This window comes from Peromyscus californicus, unplaced genomic scaffold (genome assembly GCF_007827085.1).
Source record: "Peromyscus californicus insignis strain IS unplaced genomic scaffold, ASM782708v3 Scaffold_6__1_contigs__length_162567912, whole genome shotgun sequence".
Lineage (NCBI taxonomy): Eukaryota > Metazoa > Chordata > Mammalia > Rodentia > Cricetidae > Peromyscus > Peromyscus californicus.
In genome coordinates, this window is record NW_026294584.1 from 2,707,068 (window position 1) to 2,727,748 (window position 20,681).

Here is a 20,681-nt window from a genome sequence, read left to right on the forward strand (position 1 = left end):
ATAAGGCGTGAGGACCAGGAACTAGAGCTGGGTAAGCTTTTAGCAGCAATTCAGCTTCCAGTCCGAGGAAACAAGATCAGCTGAGAAGTTGGCCAGGTGAGGTGGCTGTGGCTTATTCTACTTCTCTGATCTTTCAGCGTTCACCCCAATACCTGGCTCTGGATTTGTTTTTATTAATAAGATCTTTGAAGATTCGTGCTACACCACCCTCTTTGCCAGAGGACATAGGCTAAAGTTCAGATTTTAGACTGGACAGTCAGTACTAGGTCTGCCTCAGTGCAAGCCAGTGTTTGGAAAACCCCACAACCCCTAATGCCCAGCTGGTTCCTGCAGACAGGCTAGGTGATGAGAGCAACCGTCCTCCCTCAACCTAGGGCAGTACAGCAGGGAACAGGACTCTCCTGTCCCTCCTCTGGGGAGGAGGGCATGAGAGCTGGCACAGGTTTGGCCTTAGAGGCCAGTGCCAGGTCCACCATAGTGAGACCCAGCCCCCCACATACACTGGAGGCCCTGTACCAGGACAGGCACTGGCCTTTGCTAGAGACTTGTGTGTTAGTGGGTGTTGTGAGTGACAGTCCTCTGAGCCAAATAATTGCTATCTGGGGTAGTTCAGCTGTACCCCCTTGCAAGAAGACCACCCAAGCTGTGCTGTTGACTGTTTACACTCCCTTTATGGATGAGTGGGGAGAGTCATGGGACCCTTACCTGAGTATCCACCTGCTCCTATCTCCTGTTATAAATGACTCTGTGTAATTGCACATGGCTGGAATATATAGACTAGGGCTGACGCAAGGGAGCTCTATCTATGCAGCTGTGAGGATGCCCGCATCCCTACTGAGTAAAGGCTTTCTGGGTGCAACCTGGGGGTAAGAGCACCCACACTCCTGTAAGTAACCCTCACCTGTGCTTTGTAAGGAAGCCAGATAAACTCAGCAGTTCCTCAGCGTGGACTTTGGCAGACTTATGTTGCACTTTGTTGTTGGGACCTTAGGAGAATGGGTAGACATTATTAATATCTCCCCTGGGAAGGAATTTTAGTGACAGTGGGGCCAACTGTAGTTTGGCCCTTCACCATTTCCAGCCTTGAAACGAACCTGGGGCACATGCATCCTCCAGAGACTAGGAGGTTCTCTGAAGCTGTGGACTAGGAAGGGCTGTTTCTTTCATCGTCTCCTAACATCTGGCAGAACAGCTGTTGCCAAGCCAGTGCTCACCAACTGGAGTCTGGAGTTCCCGAGGGAACAGGCAGAGTCCTGCACCTCTGGTTTGCATAAGTGCTTTGGCTTGGATCACTGACAGCTGCATCATGGCTTCAGCACTGATCCCTGACTGTTCCCTGGGTGTGGGACATGGTAGTCAACACAACACTTTTCCCTAGAACTTAGTTCCAGGCTGGACGAACCTAACAGTGGACAGATTCTTGTGGCTGTCATCACCAGGCCTTCCTGTACACAGGGCTTCTCTAACTGCTTTGGTACTGGGAGAAGAAAAGCTACCCAGCCTGTTGAATTCTGTACTGGCTAAAGCCACTTCTGGCTTGTTGCTGTAGCCCTGACCACAAGTCTACCCAGAACAGTGTAGGTATTGGTTCCTCCCCAGAGTTGTGCATTCTTGGCAGGCAGTGGGCTCAGGTGGTGTGCTAGCTAGTTTTATGTCAATTTGACACAAGCTAAAGTCATCTGAGAGAAAGGACTCTTAATTAAGAAAATGCCTCCATAAGATTGGGCTGTAGGCAAGCCTGTAGGGCATTTTCTTAATTAGTGATTGGTGTGGGAAGGTCCAGCTTACTGTGCGTGGTGCCATCCCTGGGGGAGTAGTTCTGCTTTTTATAAGGAAGCAGGCTGAGGAAGCCATGAGGACTGTCTTAGTTACTGTTCTATTGCTGTGAAGAGACATCATGACCAAGGCAACTCTTATGAAAGACATCATTTAATTAGGGCTTGCATTACAGTTTCAGAACGTGAGTTTGTTATTATCATGGTCGGAGCACAGTGGGAGTACCGCGGGAGGATGGTAGCACTCTGGCACTAGAGATGTAGCTGAGTACTACATTCTGATCCATACATAGGCAGCAGACAGAGAGAAAGAAACACTGGGCATGGTGTGTGCTATTTGAAACTTCCAATCCCACCCCCAACAAGGCCACAACTCATAATCCTTCTAATCCTTATCAAATAGTTTTAGTCCCTTGTGACTAAGCATTCAAATATATGAGTCTATGGGGACCATTCTTATTCAAACCACAAGGAGCAAGCCAGTAAGCAGCACTCCTTCATGACCTCTGCATCAGCTCTTACCTCAAGGATCCTGCCTTCTTTGAGTTCCTATCCTGACTGCCTTCAACAATGGACTAAGATGTGGAAGTGTAAACCAAACAAATCCTTTCCTCCCCTGCTGGGGGATGCCTTTCTGTACACTGTGAATTTATGTTGTTCCCGTTGGTTAATAAATATGCTCCTTTGACCTATGGCAAGGCAGCTTAGAGGCAGGTGGGAAATCCAAGGAGAGAGACAGGAAAGAGATAGGTGGAGTCTAGAGAGATGCAAGCCAGCTGCCAAAGGAGCAACATGCAATGAGTCTCAGATAAAGCCACAGAACACGTGGCGATACATAGATTAATAGTTATGGATTGAGTTAAGTTATAAGAGCTAGCTAGCAAGAAGCCTACCATAAGTCATACAGTTTGTAAATAATATTAAACCTCTGAGTGATTATTTTATAATCACCACAGGGCCAGGCGGGACTGGAGAAAACCTCCTGGCTACATGCCCAATTTGCTTTTGGTCATGGTGTTTCATCACAGCAATAGGAACCCTAACTAAGACTCTGGTGAGAGCTCAGTGCCTTTAGTGGCCACAGGTGCAACATTGGAGCCTCAGGGTAGGCTGTCCACAATCTTTCTTCCCAGAGCTGAACAGAATCCTAGTAATAGTGTCTGAGCATGTGGTAAACTGTGGCATCCAGGCTACCTCAGCCCTAAGAAGAGGCTGTAGACAGGGGTGCTCTCGAGGTACTCTCCTGGATCTTTTTGAACAACACATCAATGTGTATTCAGACAGTGTTCTGAGATTGGACTGCTCTTTAGTACTGGAACAATAGTTGTCTTAGTTAGGGTTTTTTTTATTGCTGTGAAGAGACACCATGACCATAGCAACTCTTACAAAGAAAACATTTAATTGGGATGGCTTGCTTACAGTTTCAGAGGTTCAGTCCATTATCATCATGTCAGGGAGCATAGTGATGTGCAGGCAGATATGGTGCTGGAGCTGAGAGTCCTGCATCTTGATTGACACACTGAGTGAAGCTTGAGAAAAATACCCCAAAGCCCACCCCCACAGTGACACACTTCCTCTAATAAATCCATACCTCCTAATAGTGCCACTCCCTTTGGGGGGCATGTTCTTTCAAACCACCACAGTAGTGTTAGCTGCAGCCCTTTGGAACATTTGGACCAGGGCACTATCCTGTGCTGAAATAGTGAGATGACTGCAGAGAGATAGACAGAAAACAGCAGCTGCTTAGAAATCTAGGTTTGGCAAGTAAACGAAACCAGACTAGGAAGGAGAGGGAAGTGCCAACCCCTTCACAATACCTCATACTAGCAGGCATCAAGAGCTTTGAGGAAACCATGGCCTCACCTAAATGAGGTGCCAGAAACCCACCAGATGTCTAGTATGGGAGAACTCTTAGAGAATTTGAAACAACGGCGTTTACAATCTCAGTGAGCTTAAAGAAAAACACAAATGTGTGAAAAACACAAATGTGTAGCTAGAGTTTTCCTGCCTGGCCCACAGTCAGGACAAATCTCTGTCACCCGCTAGTCCCACAGCTGCTCAGACCCAAACCAAGTGAACACAGAGACTTATTTTGCTTACAAACTGTATGGCTTCTTGCTATCTGTTCTTATATCTTAAATTAATCCATTTCTATAAATCTATACCTTGCCATGTGGCTAGTGGCTTACCGGCATCTTCACATGCTGCTTGTCATGGTGGCGGCTGGCAGTCTCTCTGACCCAGACTTCCACTTCCCAGAATTATTCTCCTCCTTGTCCCGCCTATACTTCCTGCCTGGCCACTGGCCAATCAGTGATTTATTTACTAACCAATAAGAGCAACACATTTGCCATACAGAACATCCCACAGCACAAATGTTTTAATACTGTAACAAAAACTTAAAGAGATGCCTTTTTAAAAAGCAACAAAGTCTTAAAAGTCAGTTCAAATATACTGTCCAAGATGATGGGAGAGATTCACTGTAACCCCCATGGAAATATCAGTGACTCCCCCCTCCCCTTTTACAAAATCAGATAAAATAATCCTAAAATACATATGCTACCACACACACACACACACACACACACAATCCTGAGTAGCCAAAGCTACTTTGTGCAAAAAGAACAAATCAGGAGGCATTGTATTATCTGACTTGAAAGCACTCCACAAAGCTGTAGTACACAGGAAAACATGAAACAGAACAGAGAGCCTAGAAACTGGTATATATACAGCCAACAGATTGTCAAGGAAGCTGTGTGAGTGTGTGCTGGAGAAAGGACAATTGGTCAATAAATGTTATTGGGAAAGTTGGGAATTAACAGGCAGAATGAAGTTAGACCCCTGTCTCTCACCAGGAACACCAACAAGTATCAGCTCAGAATGAATAAAAGACTTAAATGTAAGATCCCAAACTGTGAAACTACTAGAAGAAAACAGGAAAGTAGAATGGGTAAGGTTTTTTGTTTGAGAAGACCCCCAAAATAAAGGTTAGCAAAAGTAGTGGGGTTCTATGAAACTCAGAAGTTTGTATTTAGGAAAAGAATTGGTTACGGAAGTGAAATGCAGCTTACAAAAGGGGAGAAACTATAAAGACTATGTAGTTGGGTTGGTATCCAGCATGTATAAGGAACTGTAAAAACTTAACAGCCCAACCCCCAAATTACCTGATTCAAAAGCAGGCGATTGAGGCAAATTGACATTTCTCAAAAGAAGACACATAAATGACCAACAGGTCTATGAAAAATGTTCAACATCACTCTCCCGGAAACACATCAAAGCACAGTGAGGGTGATACCTACTCCAGGAAGGATGACTGGTATATTTTGATGAGGATGCACAGAAAAGGGAGCTACCATATTGTCCTGCCTCTTCATACACATTAAAAGGAAATGAAGTCAGTATATTGAAGATATTGAAGAGACATCTGGAGAGCCTCTAATTATAACACTTGAGAGACTGAGGCAGGAGGATCACGAGTTGACACTCAGTCAGGGCAAGATCATGGGACTGTCTCCAATAAAAGCTACAGATGTCTGTAATCCTACACTAATTTCAGTACTGGTCACAGTAGCCAAAGAATAGTAACATTTCTATCTGCTGATGAATGACTAAAGAATGTGTACATACACACAGCAGAATAATGCAACCATGGAAAAATGGAATTCTCTCATTTCCAGAAACATGAACAGAGATAACATTAAGGGAAACAAGCCAGGCTGGGAAAAATCAGTGTCTTGGGATCTCACTAGTAGAATCTAAAAAAACAGTTGATCTCATAAAAGTTGAGATTAGAATGGTGGTTATCAGAGGCCTGGGAGATTGGGGCTGGAGGAAACAGTGGAAAAAGAATGGTTCATGGCCCAGTTATAATTAGATAGGAGTGAGATGTTCCAGCTGTAGAAGTGATTAGAGCTAGTAATGTACCAAGCATTTAACAAAGACAGAAGAAGTGTTGGCAGGATGGGATCTACATGGTAGGAGAGAACTTACTGTCTCCTACAAGCTATCCTTTGACCTTCACATATGAGCTGTGGCACACACACACACACACACACACACACACACACACACACACACACACACACAGAGCATAAATAAATAAAAATGTAATAAAATAATTTTAAAAAGCTAGAAGAAAGGTTTTTGGAAGTTATTACCATAAAGAAGTGGTAGATGTTTGAGGAGATACATTTAATTGGACCTAAACATCACCCAGTGTGTATTAAGCAAGACATTACATAGTGTCTCATTAATATGTATACTTTTTGTTTGTATGTATGTCTTGAAATAATTGTAAAAAAGAAAAACAAGACAAAAAGAGTGCCATTGTTTTACATAATTGCAACAATTGTTGAATATTTCTGAGTGCTAATTATATTCAGGCATAATTATTCCATTTTGGAGTTTCCCAAATTGTCTCAAAAATGTCTTCTTATTTAATGTCTGTTAAAGTCAGAATTCAGAGTCCTCATATTGTACTTGGTTGCATGTATCTGATTCTTCTGTAATTGACAACAGTTCTCCTGTCTTGTTTCTATTAAGTGTCTTATAAACTACATTTTCATTCTTTGTTCTAATCATTTTTGTTGCTAGGTTTTCTATATTTACTGAAGAAGTTTGATGTCAACAAGGTTCTTTTCCTTCTTTTTTTTTTTAAAAAAAATTAAAAAGCCTTTAAAAATGATTCTATATGTAGGGGTGTTTTGCCTGCATGCATATCTGGGTACCTCCTGTATGCAATTCCCAAGGAGGCCAGAAAAGGGCACAGAATCCCTTGGAAGTAGAGTTATAGATGGTTGTGAAATGCTTGTGTAGGTACTGGAAATCAAACCCAGGTCCTCTGCAAAATCAGACAGTGTTCCTAACTGCTGAACCATCTCTCTAGTCCTTTGCATTTTTCTTTTTGCATGCTAATGCTTTATCAACCTTGGAGGCCCATATGGTCTGGTTGACTGACTTAATTAATGCATCATAAGTCTTTAGAAGTTTTAACATAAAAGTTAATCACATGATCAGAATTACTGCTCACAACTGACAACTTGAACTTGAATGATTAAATGTCCTGTAGGCAACTATATAATTACAGAGTAATTGTATTCTACACTTCATACAACACAGTTTCAGAGTAACAGTGCCAGAGTACCACTGTCATTAAGAATACTGAATGTGCAGCCAGGCATGATGGTGGCATGCACACACCTTAATTCCAGTACTTGGGAGGTAGAGGCAGCTGGTTTTCTGAATTTGAGGCCAACCTAGTCTATATAGTGAGTTCTAGAACAGCCAGAACTATGTAGAGAGACCATGTCTCAAAAAAAATTGAATATGGGTGCTAGAGAGATGGTTCAATGGTTAAAAGCACTGGCTAATCTTGTATAGGACAATGGTTGGGTTTCCCACACCATCATGGCAACTCACAATAGTCTGTAATACTACTTCCAGGGGATCTGATACCCTCTTCTGGCTTCTATGTGCACCAAGCTTTCACATGGTATACATTTAGGCCAATACTTAGACACAGAAAAATAAATATTTTCCTTCTTTTTTAAATTAATTTTAAAATTTATTTTGCATACCAACCACAGTTTCCCCTCCCTCCTCTCATCCCATTCCCTTCCCTCACCTCCTTTCTCTACTCCTCCCCCCACCATCTACTCCTCGGAAAGGGTAAGGCCTCCCATGGGAGTCAACAAAGCGTGGCATACCAAGTTGAGGCCAGACCAAGCTCCTCCCCTCTGCATCAAGGCTGAGCAAGGCATCCCACCATAGGGAGTAGGTTCCAAAAAGCCAGCTCATGCACCAGGTCTTACTGCTAGGGCCCCCACAAACAGACCAAGCTACACAACTGTCATCCACATGCAGAGGGCCTAGGTCAGTCCCATATAGGCTCCCTAGCTGTCGGTCTAGAGTTAGTGAGCTCCCATGAGCTCAGGTCAACTATTTTTGTGGGTTTTCCTGTCATGATCTTGACCCTCCTTGCTTATATAATCCCACCTCCCTCTCTTTAACTGGACTCCTGGAGCTAAACACAGTGTTTGGCTGTGGATCTCTGCATCTATTTCTATCAGTTACTGGATGAAAGTTCTATGATGACAATTAGAGTAGTCATCAATCTGATTACAGGAGGAGGCTAGTTCAGACACCCACTCCACTGTTGCTAGTAGTCTTAGCTGGGGTCATCCTTGTGGGTTCCTGGGGATTTCCCTAGCACCAGGTTTCTCCCTAACCCAACAATGGCTCCCTCTATCAAGATATCTCTTTCGTTACTCTCCCTCTCCATCCCTTCCCCAACTGGACCATCCAGATCCCTCATGTTCCCATCTTCCACCCCCTCCTCTTTGTTCCACCCTTGCCCCCAGTTCACCTAGGAGATCTCATCTATTTTACCTTCCCAGGGTGACCAATACATCCCTTTTAGTGTTCTCCTTGTTACCTCATTTCTCTAGGGCTGTGGGTTGTACTCTGGTTATCCTTTGCTTTACATCTACTATCCACCTATGAGTGAGTATATAGCATGTTTGTCTTTCTGAGTCTGGGTGATTTTTTTCTAGTTTTATCCATTTGCCTGCAAATTTCATGATGCCATTGTTTTGTTTTGTTTTTAACCACTGAATAATACTCCATTGTGTAAATGTACCACATTTTCTTTATCCATTCTTTGGTTGATGGACATTTAGGTTGTTTCTAGGTTCTGGCTATTGTGAATAATGCTGCTATGGACATAGTTGAACAAGTGTCCTTGTGATATTATTGAGCAGCCTTTGGGTATATGCCCAAGAGTGGTATCACTGGTTCTTGAGGTAGTTTGATTCCCAATTTTCTGAGAAACCGCCATACTGATTTCCAGAGTGGCTGCACAAGATTACACTCCCACCAGCAGTGGAGGAATGTTCCCCTTACTCCACATCCTCTCCAACATAAGCTGTCCTCAGTGTTTTTGATCTTAGCCATTCTGACAGGTGTAAGATCAGAGTCATTTTGATTTGCATTTCCCTGATGACTAAGGATGTTGAGTCATTTCTTAAATGTCTTTCAGCCATTTGAAATTCTTCTGTTGAGAATTCTCTGTTTAGATCTGTACCCCATTTCTTAATTGAATTATTTGGTATTTTGATGTCTAATTTATAGAGTTCTTTATATATTTTGGAGATCAGCCCTCTGTCAGATGTGGAGTTCGTGAAGATCTTTTCCCATTCTGTAGGCTGATGTTTTGTCTTACTTACCATGTCCTTTCCCTTACAGAAGCATCTCAGTTTCAGGAGGTCCCACTTATTAATTTTTGCTCTCAGTGTCTGTGCTACTGGTGTTATATTTAGGAAGTAGTCTCCTGTGCCAATGTGTTCAAGGATACTCCCTACTTTCTCTTTTATCAGGTTCAGTGTAACTGGATTTATATTGAAGTCTGATCCACTTGGACTTGAGTTTTGTGGATGGTGATAGATATGGATCTATTTCCATTCTTCTACATGTTGACATCCAGTTAAACCATCACCATTTGTTGAAGATGCTTTCTTTTTTACATTGTACAGTTTTGGCTTCTTTGTGCAAAATCAAGTGTTTGTTAAGTGTTTGTATTTATGTCAGTATCTTCAATTCAATTCCATTGATCCATGTGTCTATTTTTATACCAATACCAAGCTCATTTTATTACTATCGCTCTATAGTAGAGCTTGAAGTCAGGGATGGTGATACCTTTGGAAGTTTCTTTATTGTACAGGATTATTTTGACTATCCTGGGTTTTTTGTTTTTCCATATGAAGTTGAGTATTGTTCTTTTAAGGTTTGTTAAGAATTGTGTTGGGATTTTGATGGGGATTGCATTGAATCTGAAGATTGCCATTTTTACTATGTTAATCTTACCTCTCCAAGAGCATAGGAGATCTTTCAATTTTCTGATATTTTCTTCAGTTTCCTTACTCAAAGACTTAAAGTTCTTGTCATACAGGTCTTTCACTTGTTTGGTTAGAGTTACACCAAGATATTTTATATTATTATTTGTGGCTATTGTAAAGTGTGTTGTTTTCTCTGATTTCTTTCTCAGCCCACTTATCAGTTGTATATAGGAGGGCTACTGATGGTTTTTGAGTTAATCTTGTATCCTGCCACATTACTGAAGGTGTTCATCAGCTGTAGGAGTTCCTTGGTGGTCACTTATGTATACTATTTTATCTATCATCTGCAAATACTGAAAGTCTGAATTCTTCTTTTCCAATTTGTATCCCCTTGATCTCCTTTTGTTGTCTTATTGCTCTAGCTAGAACTTTTGAGTACTATATTAAATAGATATGGAGAGAGTGGATGGCCTTGTCTTGTTCCTGATTTTAGTTGGAATTGCTTTGAATTTCTCTCCATTTAATTTGATGTTGGCTGTCAGCTTGCTGTAAATTGCCTTTATTATGTTTAGGCATGTTCCTTGTATCCCTGATCTCTCCAAGACCTTTATTATGAAGAGGTGTTGGATTTTGTCATGTGGTTTTTTGTCTTTAAGTTTGTGGTGGTATTGTGTTCCCCAAAATATTGTGCACCCTAATAAACTTATCTGGGGTCAGAGAACAGAATAGCCACTAGATATAGAGGCCAGAAAACAGTGGCACACACGCCATTAATCCTAGCATTCCAGAGGCAGAGATCCATCTGGATCTCTGTGAGTTCAAGGCCACACTGGAAACAGCTAGGTATGGTGACTCACACGCCTTTAATCCCAGGAATTGATGGCAGAAAGCAGTAAGGTATATAAGGTGTGAAAAACCAGGAACTAGAGCTGGTTAAGCTTTTAGGCTTTTAGCAGCAGTTCAGCTGAGACCCATTCTGGATAAGGACTCAGAGGCTTCCAGTCTGAGGAAACAGGATCAGATGAGGAATTGGCCAGGTGAGGTGCCTGTGGCTTGTTCTGCTTCTTTGATCTTCCAGCATTCACCCCAATACCTGGCTTCAGGTTTGTTTTATTAATAAGACCCTTTTAAGATTCATGCTGCATCAGTTTGTTTATATGGTGTATTATATTGATAGATTTTTGTATGTTGAACCATCCCTGCATCTCTGATGAAGACTGCTTGATCATGGTGGATAATTTTTTTGATCTGGGATTCAGTTTACTGGTATTTTAGACTCAATGTTCATGAGGGAGATTGGTCTGTAATTCTCTTTCTTTGTTACATCTTTGTGTGGTTTGAGTATCAGGGTAATTGTAGGCTCATAAAAAAAGTTGACAGTTTTCCTTCTGTTTCTATCATGTGAAACAGATTATTGGTATTAGTTCTTCTTTGAAATTCTGGTAGAAGTCTGTGCTGAAACCATCTGGCCCTGGGATTTTTTTTGGTTGGGATACTTTTAATGACTGCTTCTATTTCCTTAGGGGTTATAGGTCTATTTAAATAGTTTATCTGGTCTTGATTTAATTTTGGTATGTTGTACATATCCAGAAAACTGTCCATTTCCTTTAGATTTTCCAGTTTTGTAGAGTACAGGTTTCCAAAGTATGACCTGATGATTCACTGTATTTCCTCAGTGTTAGTTGTTATGTCCCCTGTTCACTTCTGATTTTGTTAATTTGGATGCTCACTGTCTGTTTTTTGGTTAGTTTGGATAAGGGTTTGTCTATCTTGTTGATTTTCTCAAAGAACCAGCTCTTTGTTTCATTGATTCTTTGTATTGTTCTCTTTGTTTCTATTTTATTGATTTCAGCCCTCAATTTGATTATTTCCTGTCATCTATTCCTCCTGGGTGAGTTTGGTTCTTTTTGTTCTAGAGCTTTTAGGTGTGCTGTTAAGTCACTACTGTGAGAGTTCTCCAACTTCTTTATGTAGGCATTTAGAGCTATGAACTTTCCTCTTAGCACTGCTTTCATAGTGTCTCATAAGTTTGTTTATATTGTGCATTCATTTTCATTGAATTCTAGGAATTCTTTAATTTCTTTCTTTCTTCCTTGACCCAGTGGTAAGTCAGTTGCACATTGTTCAGTTTCCATGTGTTTGTAGGCTTTCTGTAATTTGTGGTGTTGTTGAATTCTAACTTTAAGCCATGGTGATCTGATAAGATATAGAGAGTTATTCCAATATTTTTTTGTATCTGTTGAGATTTGCTTTATGACTGAGTATGTGGTTACTTTTAGAGAAGGTTCCATGCAGTGCTGAAAAGAAGATATATTCTTTTGTGTTTGGGTGAAATGTTCTATAGATGGCTGTTAAGTTCACTTGAGTTATAACTGTTGTATGATATTTTGTTTGTGTTCTGACAAATAAAGCTTGCCTGGAGATCAGAGGGCAGAGCTAGCTACTAGTTAATCATAGAGACCATGCAGCAGTGGCACACACCTTTAATCCTAGCACTTGAGAAGAGAAAGCAGGAAGATCAGAAGTTCAAGGCCACCCTGGGCTACAGGAGATTGAACCAGTCTAAAAGAGAAACAGAGCCAGGTGGTGGTGGTTCACACCTTTGATCCCTGCATTTTGGATCTCATGTCTTTAATCCCAGAACAATTGGGAGGTGGAGACAGGAATATAAGGTGGGTAGAGACAAGATCTTGGGCCCATTCAGTCTTAGGATTTGTAGAGACAGGATCATTCCCATTTGGTCTGAGATTTCATATGGCAGCAGTCAGCCTCACACTTCACTGTCATTGTCAGCAGATTTGGTAAGACAATTTGGAATTCTTAAAGGGAAGAATTAATTAAAAGAGAGAGTTTTTTCTCACATTAAAAAATGGGGAACACTATTATGATGGAAAGAGTTAGATCTCTGTAAGATAACACAATGGATGATTGAAAAATGGAACAATTAAATGGATGATCAACTTAACTGGGATTGACATAATGTTAATTATCATTTTGATAATCCTTACTGTCAGTTTGATAATTCTTAGTTTATCCCTAAAAAAGTTGGTTGATATGTGTGCCAAGATAAAAGCCTTGGAAAACTTATTAAAACAGATCATAGAGATATTCAGACCCAGACAGAGAAATTTAAAGAAGAAGCAACATCACAATTATATTATAAAATTAAATAGGAACAGCCCAAGGTTTTCAAACAACGAGCCTTAATTTATCCAGTCACCTTACAGGAACAACTGCTGAATGATAGGTATCTCCAAGGCTATGTAAGAGCTGACTGGATTCCTGTGGAAATGTTAGATTTGAGGAGATTTATGGAAGTGATAGTCTCATATGATATACATTCACCTTTTGTGAAGCAGATGTTAAATTCATGGTCAACTAGGAACAGAATTGTCCCACAAGACTGGAGAGACTTGGTTACAGCAGTATTGGAACCTGGTCCTCAATTACAGTGGAGGACCTGGTGGAAAGATGAGGCTAGGACCATTGAACAACGAAGTATGGCTAGAGGTATTGAAATCTCCCAAGACCAACTTCTTGGAGAGCACATTTTTGCTGGTCTACAAAGACAGTCTCTATATGATGACCACACCCTGGCTTTAGGCAGTACAGTAGCTTTGAATGCTTGGGACAGAGGTGAAGAAATTGGAAAGACAATCAAGTCATTTACTAAAGTTATACAGGCCCAAATGAAACCTTCACTGATTTTTTTTTTTACAAAGATTGACTTCAGCAATAAATAGAATGATACCAAAATCAGAAGCTAGACAAATAATGATTGAATCTTTGACTTTTGAAAATGCTAATTCACAATGTAAAAGGGTGATTAGTCCTTTAAAGGCAAGATCAAGATCAGCACCCATAGAGGAATGGATCTGAAATATATTCAATATTGAATCTCATAACCATGGTGACCTTTGGATAGGAGAGATAATTTCCAGAGTCTTGAAGAAAAATCAAGATGTCAGGTGGTTTAATTGTGTCTAACTAGGTCACCTAAAAAGGGATTGCAAACAGGACATTCCTAGAAACAATGTTTTTTCAAGAATAATCCAAACAGAAGACCCCTCCCTTCTGGAGTATGCAGAAGATGTAGCAAAGGCAGACATTGAACCAATGAATGCAGATCAACAAGGGGTAGGCAGGGTAACCCTTTGCCATTGAGAAATGCCTTGGGAGGCCTCTTGCAGGTCCCTATATCAAACCTGGTTCAGTCATTCCCTGTCACTGTGGGAGAAACTCCTTCCCCAAGAAATTAAAGGGCTTAATGCCTATTGTAAAAAAAAACCATACAGCTCTGGATGATAGAAGAGCTTTAGAGGATAAAACAGAAATTTCAGGAGAAGCCATAAAGCAAATATTTTGGCAAATATCTATAAATGATCAAAGAACAAAGCTAAAGGTTTACAAATAAATGACATTGTAATTGAAGATCTTGTAAACATAAGGGCAGATATAACAATAATTGCCCCACAATCTTGGCATTGAAACTAGCCTCTTCAGGAGGTGGATGTTTAGCATTTAGGGATTGGAACTTTATCTCAGGCAAAACAAAACATGAGATGGGTCTAATGTATATGGCCAGAAGGACAGAGAGGAAAATCAAAGCCATATGTGGCTAATATAGCAATGAATTTATGGGGATGTGATTTGTTACAGCAATGAAATACCCAGATTAACATTCCTCCAATCTCAGAAACAAACCATAAACTGACATATATTTCTGGAAAAAATATTAAATGGTATTATAAAGAACAGTCACTGACCATTTAGTTTGTACAAAAACAGGGCACAACAGCTGTTGATCTTTCAAAGGTACCAACAACCCTACTTTTAAAATGGTTGGCTGACAATCTGTCTGGGTTGAACAATGGCCATTGACATAAAAAATTACAGGCCTTAGAACAGCTGGTACAGGAGCAACTAAATGCTCAACATATTGAGGAACTGACCAGTCCTTGGAATTCTCCTGTATTTGTTATTAAAAAGAAATCTGGAAAATGGAGAATGGTAACAGATCTAAGAGCTGTTAATAAGGTGACTCATCCAATGGGCTCTTTACAACCTAGAATTGCTCTACCCTCTCTATTAATAAGGGATAGCCTATTATAGTTAATGATTTAAAAGACTTTTTTCCATATACCTTCACAAGAAAACCAATGGAAGGTTCTCTCACAAGGGATACTAAACAGCCCTACCCTATGCCAATATGCCAATATTTTACACAACAGCCTTTGGTAATCATTCATGTACATTTCCCTCGATCTATAATTTACAATTATATGGATGACATTTTACTAGCTGATTCAAATTTAGGTACTTTTAGAGAAAATGTTAGAAGAAGTAAAGAAAATTTTGCCTTGTTGAGGATTACAAATTACTCCTGAAAAAAATGCAAAGAGGAGATTCGATTAATTACTTAGAATACAAAATAGGCCTACAAAAAATTCAACCCCAAAAGGTACAAATCCACAGAGATTGAATGTGGACTCTTAATGACTTTCAAAAATTGGTGGGAGACATTGCCCATTGATGACCCACTATTGGAGTAGCAACTCTAGAACTGACTAATTTGTTTCAAATCTTAAAAGGTGACAAGGACTTAAATAGTCCCAGAGAATTATCAGCAGAAACTGAGAGAGAATTGGCTTTGGGGAAAAGAAATTACAGGATGCACATGTGGATCATTTGGATCCAGAGCTTGATTGCGTCTTGGTTATTTTACCCTCTATACATTCCCATACAGGGATTTTAATGCAGAGGAAGATATTATCTTAGAATGGATATTCTTACCACACAGAGTAAAAATTTAAAGACATACATGGAAAAGGGTTTCTGAGTTGATTCTAAAAGAAAAATTAAGGCTTCATCAATTGACAGGAATGGACCCATCAGAAATTGTAATAACTTTTACTAATGTTAAAATATCCTCTTTATGGTCAGAAAATGAAAATTGGCAAAGAGCTTGCAGTAATTTTTTAGGAGGGATTACCAACAAATATCCCCAAAGCAAGAGAATTCAATTTATAAAGAGCATTAATTGGATCCTTCCTTACATTGTATGGGGAACACCAATTTCTGGAGCCCCTACACACTATACTGATGCAAATAAATCAGGAAAGGCAGGTTATAAATCAGGAAATTTAAGTAAAGTGGCTCAAAGCCCTTATGATTCTGCCCAAAAGTCAGAATTATATGCTATTCTCATGGTATTTATGGATTTTACAGAACCTCTTAGTATAGTTACTGACTCTTGATATGCAGAGAGAGTTGTTTTACACACTGAAACTGCTGAACTTATTCTTGATGAGTCAGGATTAGCTTTGTTGTTTATATGATTACAGAAACTAATCAGGAATAGGAATTATCCCATATATGTCCCATATCAGATCCCATGTGGGTCTGCCAGGCCCTCTAGCATAAGGTAATGATAAAATTGATCAATTATTAATAGGAAATGTACTAGAGGCCTTAAAATTTTATATAAAAAAAAACCCCACCATATCAATAGCAAGAATTTGAAAAGGATTTTTCCATCACTTGGCAACAAGCCAAGGAAATTATACAAAAATGTCATGCTTGTTCCTTGTATAATCAAACTCCACTACCTGCAGGAAGTAACCCAAACGGTACTCAAAGAAATGAAATTTGGCAAATGGACATGTTTCATTTTGCAGAGTTTGGAAAATTAAAATAGGTACACCACACCATAGATACATATTCAGGATTTCAATGGGCAACTGCTTTGAGTTCTGAAAAGGCTGATTCTGTAATTACACATCTATTAGAAGTCACAGCTATAACGTGTAGCATGGATCTTAAATGGTCTTATTAGTAAAAAGAAACCCAGAGCCAGATATTGGGGTGAATGCTGGAAGATTAGAGAAGCAGAACAAGCCACAGCTTCCTCACCTCACCAATTCCTCAGCTGATCCTATTTCCTCATCTGGAATGAATCTCAGCTGAACTGCTGCTAAAGCCTAAAAGCCTAAAAGCTTAACCAGCTATAGTTCCTGGTTTTTCATGCCTTATATACCTTTCTGCCATCACTTCCTGGGATTAAGGGTGTGAGTCACCATGCCTGGCTGTTTCCAGTGTGGCTTTGAACTCACAGAGATCCAGATGGATCTCTGCCTCTGGAATGCTAGGATTAAAGGTATGTGCTATCACTGCCTAAACTCCACGTTTAATATTATTGCTGTTCTTTTCTTGGACCCCCAGATAAGTTTATTGGGGTGCACAATATATCAACCACATTAATGAGTATACAAATTAAGACTGACAATGCTCCAGCATATATCTCTAGTAAATGAAACAGTTTTTTTTGCATATTACAACATAAAGTATATTATAGGTATATTACACAATCCTAGAGGACAAGCAGTTATAGAATGATCTAATTGAACTCTAAAAGAAATGCTAAATAAATAGAAAGGGGTAATAAATACCCCTAGAAATAGATTGCATAATGCTGTATTAACTTTAAATTTTCTAAATACTAATGAGAGACATTGGATAATAGAAAAAAAAAACCCTGAATTATATTAACCTGTTTACTTTAAAGGTGTGTTGACCTCAGAATGGAAACCAGGATTGTGTTATATTGGGGAAGAGGTTTTGCTTTTGCTTCCACAGAAGAAGAAAAGCTATACCATCAAAATTAATAAAGATTCAATTTGAACAAGAGAAACTTCTTGATCAGGAGGGGTGATAGTTCATCAACCATCATTACCATTCACTCTAAACTAACTAATAAAACTAACAAATGCTTTTCATTTGATCAGATATAACTTGCCAAAAGGGAAACTCCCCAAAGTTAGGCTTGGGGCAGGATTTGGTTTTTGTCTTTCCTAGAAAACAAAACAAAACAAAACAAAACAAATAACGATCTTGAGAAACTTAAAGAATTTTGGACAAATAAGCATCCAGATAAAAAAGGAGCACTACCTAGAAAAAATTACCAAGAAAAGGAATAATCTGGCCTAATGTGATCTCTGAAGTCTCCAAAAAGATGATGGGGCCCTACAATGATGATTCCACCTGGACTATGGTAACACCACTGAGCTAACAAACACTACCTAAAGATCAGCTTTGCACTACAAACTGCTCAGGACAATTTAATGGTGGTTAGCTGAGATGGTCCAGCCTCACAGACTACTCTAGCCAGAACTTGGGATAAGCCCTACACTTTCTCATTATGCAGAGACTGGACAACAAATGATACAGCTACCTCTCCCAGGACTTGACAATTGTCCCATTTTTTTTCGGATCCCCTAAAGATGCCATCACCCCCAGACATCAGGAAGTAATTTTAAGAACATGATGCCCACATTCCCAAGATGTGGGGTGGGTGGCTTTTGGTCATTCAGTAGGTTATGGATATTTTTCATCATTTAGGGGGGTGGTTATAAGTTGTTATTGGTAATGAGCAGGAAAAATGCTGAACAAAGGAGATTAGATTCAGAGATCTCATTCTAAAAATGGGGGGAATAAAAGGTAGTTTAATGAATCTACTTTTAAAAAGAAACTACTAGTTTTAAATATTTACATTGGCATGGAATTTTGTATATTGATACAAATTTGAGGTTGTTTTTGTTATACTGTATGTATGTTATAGAAATGATAGGATAAAAAGTAAATTATTGAATCCAAAATGCAACTACTAGTTTCTTTTCTTTTTCTTTTTTTCTGAGACAGGGTTTCTCTGTGTAGTTTTGGTGCCTGTCCTGGATCTTGCTCTGTAGACCAGGCTGGCCTTGAACTCACAGAGATCCACCTGGCTCTGTCTCCCTAGTGCTGGGATTAAAGGTGTGCACCACCACTGCCCGGCACAACTACTAGTTTCAAATATCTTACATTGATATGAATTTTTGTATATTGATAAAAAAATTTTTAAGGGTAGTTCTCTAACTTTATTTGGCACTCAGCAGATTAGTTCTCATCTATATTGACTGTCTGTAGATTTTTGAGTGTGGTAACAGGTACATAAGTTACCAATGTGTAGAGCTTGTTTGGTGACTCCTCATCCTCATTAGGTTTTCTGGACAAACTTATATAGATACGGTATGGAACATTCCTTATTCCTTTGGCCCAGATGGCTTTATTGAGCCTGGTATCAATGTGCACAACTAGAGTCCCCATCTTCTTCACGGCAAATGTCTGGATTTCTTTGAGTGCCCTAGGGGCATGCTTCTTGAAGCCCACTCCATGGATGTGCTTGTGAATGCTGATGGTGTATATTTGGGTCACCACCTCATTGATGGAAGAAGAATAGCCCTTCTTCTTCTCACCACCCTTCTTTGTGGGAGCCATTATCCTGGATCATAGATCCTTGGGTTAGCATAGGAACAAATCCCAGCAAGCCAGCCTGCCATGTGCCTAGAGAGGATGGATCTGGATTTCAGAGCCAGGACCCTGTGGCCATACTTACTCTGTATATTAACACAAATTTAAGGTTATTCTGGTTAGAACATACATTACATATGTTTCTACTATTGTTCAAGATATTGTACCCATACAGCTCATCTAGTAATGTAATACACATTTCTAGTCCTTGAAAGTTATTTTTACAAATTATTTAGGATAATAAAGAAATGCAGGTTAGTAGTTAGTCACCTATTACAATCAAACTTATAGTCATGTTAGGTATGTTTTCAAAGTCAAACATATATTTTTAGATAGGCAGGTGGTCTTCAAACACTTCAGAGACCTACAGAATATGGCATTTAAGATGTTTTAATAACATAAGGTTCTTTTTTCTTATGACAATGAGACATGTCTGCTCCTGGCAGCACCAATCTACTTCAGAGAAGATTGTGGGCATTGAAGAAACTCCCTATGGAGTCTACTTTCTTTGTTAGATGCTAGGCAAGAAAATGCCCTTGCCTCGATTCTGAAAGTATGCTGTCTAAATGGGACAAGCAGGACAGAAAAGAAAGTGACTGCAGAGCTTTGTCAAGACAGTGTCAGACAGTTCTTCAAAAATTCTGCTTCACAGAAAAGTCTGTCAGATATGCTAGACCTGTAGGCCGAAGATGGATGCCCCAATGTTGCAGAGGAACCTTGGGTGATTGTCCAAGCAGCCAGTTGTTTCTGTCATTTCTTATTTTTGGAAGTTGTTTGCTCTACACTTCCTGTTTACTCAGGTAATATTATAGCCTTCTCAGGTCTCTGAATGGAGTTGAAGACTAGATAGTTATAGTTTTAGTTTTCCTTGTTACAAGATTTAAAAAAGACTCATAAAAAAGGTGTAAAGTGTATAAGGTTGAGAGACATCAAAAGATAGTTTTGGGTTGGTAATGCAAGTTAGGATAGAAAGTGAATTAGGTACAATACTTTGGACTCACCAAGATAGGATAGATAATGGAGTATTTTCTCTGAATTTGTCAAATGCTAATGAACTAGACATTGTTAATGTAATTTGTAACAAGAGCCTTAATGGTCTCTCTCTATATATATAGATATAAATTTATTAAGGGGTTCTATGGGGAAAACAAACTCATTGATATAGGATAAGGTAAATCCAGTTGCAGAGTCCTTGTAAAGCTGAGGACCAATCACACATTGCTTCACCATCCAAGAGAGCATGACCCTGTAGCCAGAAGGTTTTCTCCTGTCTCACCTGGCCCCATGGTCCTACAGCTGCTTATAAAATAATCATTCAGAGGCTTAATATTATTTATAAACTGTATGGCCTATGTCAGGACTCTTGCTAGCTAGCTCTTATATCTTAAATTAACCTTTTTCTATTAATCTATGTTTTGCCATATGTTCCGTGGCTTTACCAGTCTACTGGCATGTTTCTCCTTGGGCGGCAGGCTGGTGTCTCTCCAGACTCTGCCTTTCTCTTTCTTGTCTCCTTGGATTTCCCACCTGCCTCTAAGCTGCCTTGTCATAGGCCAAAACAGCTTATTTATTAACTAATGGGAACAACATATATTCACAGCATACAGAAAGACATCCTTCAGCATGACCCCCTTTCTCCTCCCTTTTAAATGGTCACATAGGCAGATAAGAAGCATCACCTCTATCAGACAAGATAGCCCAAGGTCATGGGTGGAATGAATCCCACTAT

General features: G+C 39.7%; 2 protein-coding genes across 2 annotated transcripts in view; one reads left to right on the plus strand and one right to left on the minus strand.

The window, feature by feature from the left end:
• Fbxl13 (F-box and leucine rich repeat protein 13) overlaps positions 1-20,681 on the plus strand; it is a 209,224-nt gene that overhangs the window by 19,532 nt on the left and 169,011 nt on the right. The window lies entirely within an intron of this gene.
• Positions 18,527-18,919, minus strand: LOC128099195 (60S ribosomal protein L31-like). Its single transcript, XM_052720970.1, has one exon. It carries the CDS (start codon positions 18,917-18,919, stop codon positions 18,539-18,541), a length of 381 nt encoding a protein of 126 aa, XP_052576930.1. The 3' UTR covers positions 18,527-18,538.

Coding starts and splice junctions, on each gene's coding strand:
- LOC128099195 (XM_052720970.1), bottom strand. CDS start 18,919: ATGGCTCCCACAAAGAAGGGTGGTGAGAAGAAGAAGGGCTATTCTTCT.